At 56.1% G+C, this 4,191-nt stretch overlaps 1 protein-coding gene across 1 annotated transcript in view; it reads left to right on the top strand.

Annotated features, from left to right (window-relative positions):
- The first annotated feature begins 1,144 nt into the window (after positions 1 to 1,144).
- Positions 1,145 to 4,191, top strand: part of PEBP4 (phosphatidylethanolamine binding protein 4) — a 55,231-nt gene continuing 52,184 nt past the window's right edge. The window contains exon 1 of the mRNA XM_029964577.1: positions 1,145 to 1,204. Coding sequence (XP_029820437.1) covers positions 1,145 to 1,204 — 60 coding nt within the window. The remainder of the gene's footprint in view (positions 1,205 to 4,191) is intronic.

Genomic DNA, 4,191 nt, shown 5'->3' on the forward strand with positions numbered 1-4,191 from the left:
GGGATGGGCAGGGAGGGCTCCTGCACCACGCTGGGTTTTCCTGGCATCCCAAAGCCCCCTCGGTCCCAGGGATTGGCTCTGCTTTGGTGCCACAAACCCTGCCCTGGCACGGCCTTGCAGGGTCCCCGTGAGCTCCATCTCTGCACGGAGCAATGGGGGTGTTGGTGAATGGGACTGTCACACCTGATCCCTGAGCAACCTGACCCCAGAGCAACCTGACCCCAGAGCATCCTGACCCCAGAGCATCCTGATCCCTCAGCATACTGATCCCTAAGTATCCTGACCCCAGAGCATCCTGATCCCTCGGCATCCTGACCCCAGAGCATCCTAACCCCAGAGCATCATGACCCCAGAGCATCCTAACCCCCGAGCATCCTGATCCCTGAGCATCCTAACCCCAGAGCATCCTGATCCCTCAGCATCCTAACCTCAGAGCATCCTGATCCCTGAGCTCCATCTCTGCACAGAGCAATTGGGGTGTTGGTGAATGGGACCGTCACACCTGATCCCTGAGCAACCTGATCCCTCAGCATCCTGACCCCAGAGCATTCTGACCCCAGAGCATCCTGATCCCTTATCATTCTAACCTCAGAGCATCCTGATTCCTCATCATCCTAACCCCAGAGCATCCTGATCTCTCAGTGTCCTGACCCCAGAGCATCCTGACCCCAGAGCACCCTGATCCCTCATCATCCTAACCCCAGACCATCTCGATCCCTCACCATCCTGATCCCTCAGCATCCTGACCCCTGAGCATCCTATCTCTGAGCATTCCAGCCCCTGAACATCCCTCTCTCCAAGCATGGTGACCCCTGAACATCCCAGCCTCCAAGGATCCTGACCCCTGAGCATCCCAGCCTCTGGGCATCCTGACCCTTGAGTATCCCACCCTTTGAGTGTCCCTCTGAGCATCCTGAGTATCCCAGTCTCTGAACACCCTGACTCCCAAGCACCCCATCTTCCCAACCTCCCAGCCTTTGACCATCCTGACCCTCAGGCATCCAGCCTCCAAGCATCCCTGTCCCTGAGCATCCCTGCCCCACACCTTCCATGAGGGCAGCTGCCTCCCAGCCTCTAAAATCCAGTGCTTTAATAACAGAGCTTTAATATCAGAGCTCCCGGGCTGTAAAGGGACCGTGGGGAGATGGGGGGGAACAACTGTGTGATCGAGGGTTATCAGTTCAACCAGTGCTTCCTGCCCTGGGTTTGGCCATTCCCAGAGCAAAACTGAGCAGTGAGGATGGGGCTGCCTTCATGAAAATGCCTGTTCCTGGGAGCACACACCAGTGTGACCACCCCAACCCTGTTGTGTCCCAGGGGTCCCTGAACCCCCTTTTTAGTGCAGGTGTTTTGCAGCAGCAGCGTGGCCCCACTTTTGCACCAAGTCTCAGCGTGTGTTGTGAGTTCTGGGCTGTCGGGAGTTACTTTTGTTGATTTCACAGGTTGTTTTTATTTACTTGAAGGAATTTATGTTTCAACACTATGTTTGGGGAAATCCCACCCAGCTCATGACACCCCTGGGGCTGCTCCAGCTGTAGGCAGGACACTTGGAACTGTCCTGGGTGGAATTCAGGTCCCAGCTTTTCCTACACAGAAAGAACCCCTTGGGGTGTGAATCCAAAACTTGTTGTCCCAGGGAACTGCCCCTGAATGGCTGCATATCCAGGGTGGGGGGTGATGGCTCTGGGGGGTTGTTTGTCTGGCAAACAGCATCAGAAATAAGTTGTGTGGCACTGGCACGGGGCAGCACAGCCTGGGCCAGGCACTGCTTTTTAATTCCAGAAATGTCACTGAGTCACGAATGACTCATAATTATAATGGGAGACATTTCCAACCCAGTGCATGACTCGGAGACGTCTTCCAGGGATATTAGGGCTGTTTGTAAAAGCCAGACCTTGCCCTGGTGCTGTCCCTCCCTCCCTGGCTGTTTTTGTGTCCCCCCCCTTTGCCAAGTGACAGCGTGGTGGCAGCTGGGATGAGGATGTTCACCCGTGTCCCACGGGAGCAGAGGGATGCATTAACACTCCCCATCAGGTGACAGGTGTCTATTAAAGTGACTCCCATCACCGCTGCTTCTGGCCTGCCCTTGACCCAGGGCTGCCCTGGCAGACAGCTCTGTGTCATGTGTGACCTCCGTGTGTGGCCTCGGTGCCGGGGTGGCCGCAGATCCCGGGATTTGGGCTGGCACAGGGGCCGTGCCCACCCCAGGGGCAGCACAGGGGGGGCTGTGTCTGAACACCATCTGGGTTATCCCTCTCTCTGCTGCTGTTCCCTCCTCCTCCCAGCCAGGGAAATCGTCCTTCCTATCCCTGGGGTGACAGGGAGGGGGACAGGTCTGGCTGGATCCCCAGGCAGCTCACGGCTGCGGTGGCACCCGGGGGCGACGCTCCCCTCGGAGGTGCCTCAGCACCTTCCTCTTCCCACGGCTCACCTCAGCCCAGCTCTGTGCCTCCAAAGCCAGTTAATTAGCCAGGATTGCTCTGAACTAAATTAGGGAGGCGTTTGGTCCAGTCAGACCAGTTCAGAGCTCCCGGGGTGCCTGGGGTGGGTCGGTGCCAGCGCCGTGCCCGGTGCGGTGCCCGTGCGGTTCCCTCCTCGCTGGAAATACTTTCCCACCAAATAGCATTAAATATTCCTGAGCCGTGAACATCTTGGACTGATTTTATTTTCCATAAATAAACTTGTTGGGAGATATTTGGAGATGGGCCTAAGCTGCAGAGCTTGGACTGGCTCCCAAATCTCGCTGCTGTTTGGGCTCGAGGGGTTGGTTCAGGATTGTTTCGAGCTTTATTTCGGTTTTAAGGGGTTGGGATTAAATAGGTGCCCTCAGATGGAACCCTCTCGGTGCTTCCCTGAGATTCTTGGTCCCCACAAATGCTGTTGATGGGGGGAGAGGGGCCCACAGGTGTCCCCTTCCCTCCAGGCGTGGCTGTAGGGTTATATCTACAGGTTGCTGTAGGGCTGGGCCTTTTGGAAGCGGCATTTCCAGTGGGATCAGCTGGATTCTGTACATGTCTTTAAGAGGTACCAAATCCCAGTTGCTTGGGCTAGGACTGTGGATGCTCCATGTTTCAGGCACCTTGGGATTTTGGGGTGCAAACCCTTCCCCACTGCACGTGCCAGGTGCCCCTTGCCCAACCAGTCCCAGCTGGAGATGTCTCCGGTGTATCCCAGCTTCTTGCTGGAAGTTCTTTGCTTCCCAGATTAGACAAAGGGGGGAAAAAGAGGGAAAATAAAAACCCACAACAAAACCCCAGAACTATTCTGTTTATTTGTTTTTCAAAGGGGAAACGAAGCAGGAGAGCTGTAAGGATGTGTTTGCAAACGCACTCCTGGCGCATCCCAAGGAGGCCGGATCCGTGGGGCGAGGAGAGGAGGGTTTAATTCCCTTCCCTTCCCTTCCCAGCAGGGCCGAGTGCTCTCTGCTTGTCCAGCATGTGCCTGATTAACGCTGACAAGTACAGGATTGCTCTTTTGGCGAGCACACATGCTCCCCAAACCCCTGGCCGTCCCTCACCCTCGCCTTGCCTTCTTCTCCCCCGACCCCTCGGGTTTATTCCGAGCGCAGCCCTTGGGGAGAGGAGTCTAATCTGACCCGTAAACTCTGTCACATCCTCATTAACTCGGCCGTGTCTCCCCTGGTCGCCTGAGGGAAGCGTCACATTTTTAACGAGGCTCTGAGGGGGCCGGCAGGGCGACAGCTCCCTGTGACAGCCCTGGCAGGTTCCGCTCCCGCAGCTCCCGGGGCCGCGCCGGCTCCTCCGGGGTTGGCTCCTGGATTTTGGGGGGTTTGTCCCGGCTGCTCCGGGGGCCGGGGTTTGCTCCTGGATTTTGGAGGGTTTGTCCCGGCTGCTCCGGCGGCTGGGTTTGGCACCTGGATTTTGGGGGGTTTGTCCCGGCTCCGTCTCACTCAGGATGCGGCCGCTGCTCCTAAATTTGATGGTGGTTTAAAGCCGGGCACGGACCTGGAGCTGGTTTTCCATGAATTCCGTGGGCTCGGCACGTCCAAGTCCTTGGGAGAGCCCTGGGGTTTGGCAATGTGGCACAAGACAAGCTGCCCTGGTCAATTCTGCTTCTTTATCCCCCATTATTCCTAAATTTAAACACTTAGTAGTGAAATTTTGTGGCAGGGTCCTATTCCCAAAGAATATTGTGAATATATTTATATTCCAAATTAATGTGACATTTATA

Source organism: Manacus vitellinus, unplaced genomic scaffold (genome assembly GCF_001715985.3).
Source record: "Manacus vitellinus isolate BGI_N305 unplaced genomic scaffold, ASM171598v3 scaffold_74_pilon, whole genome shotgun sequence".
Taxonomy (NCBI): Eukaryota; Metazoa; Chordata; class Aves; order Passeriformes; family Pipridae; genus Manacus; species Manacus vitellinus.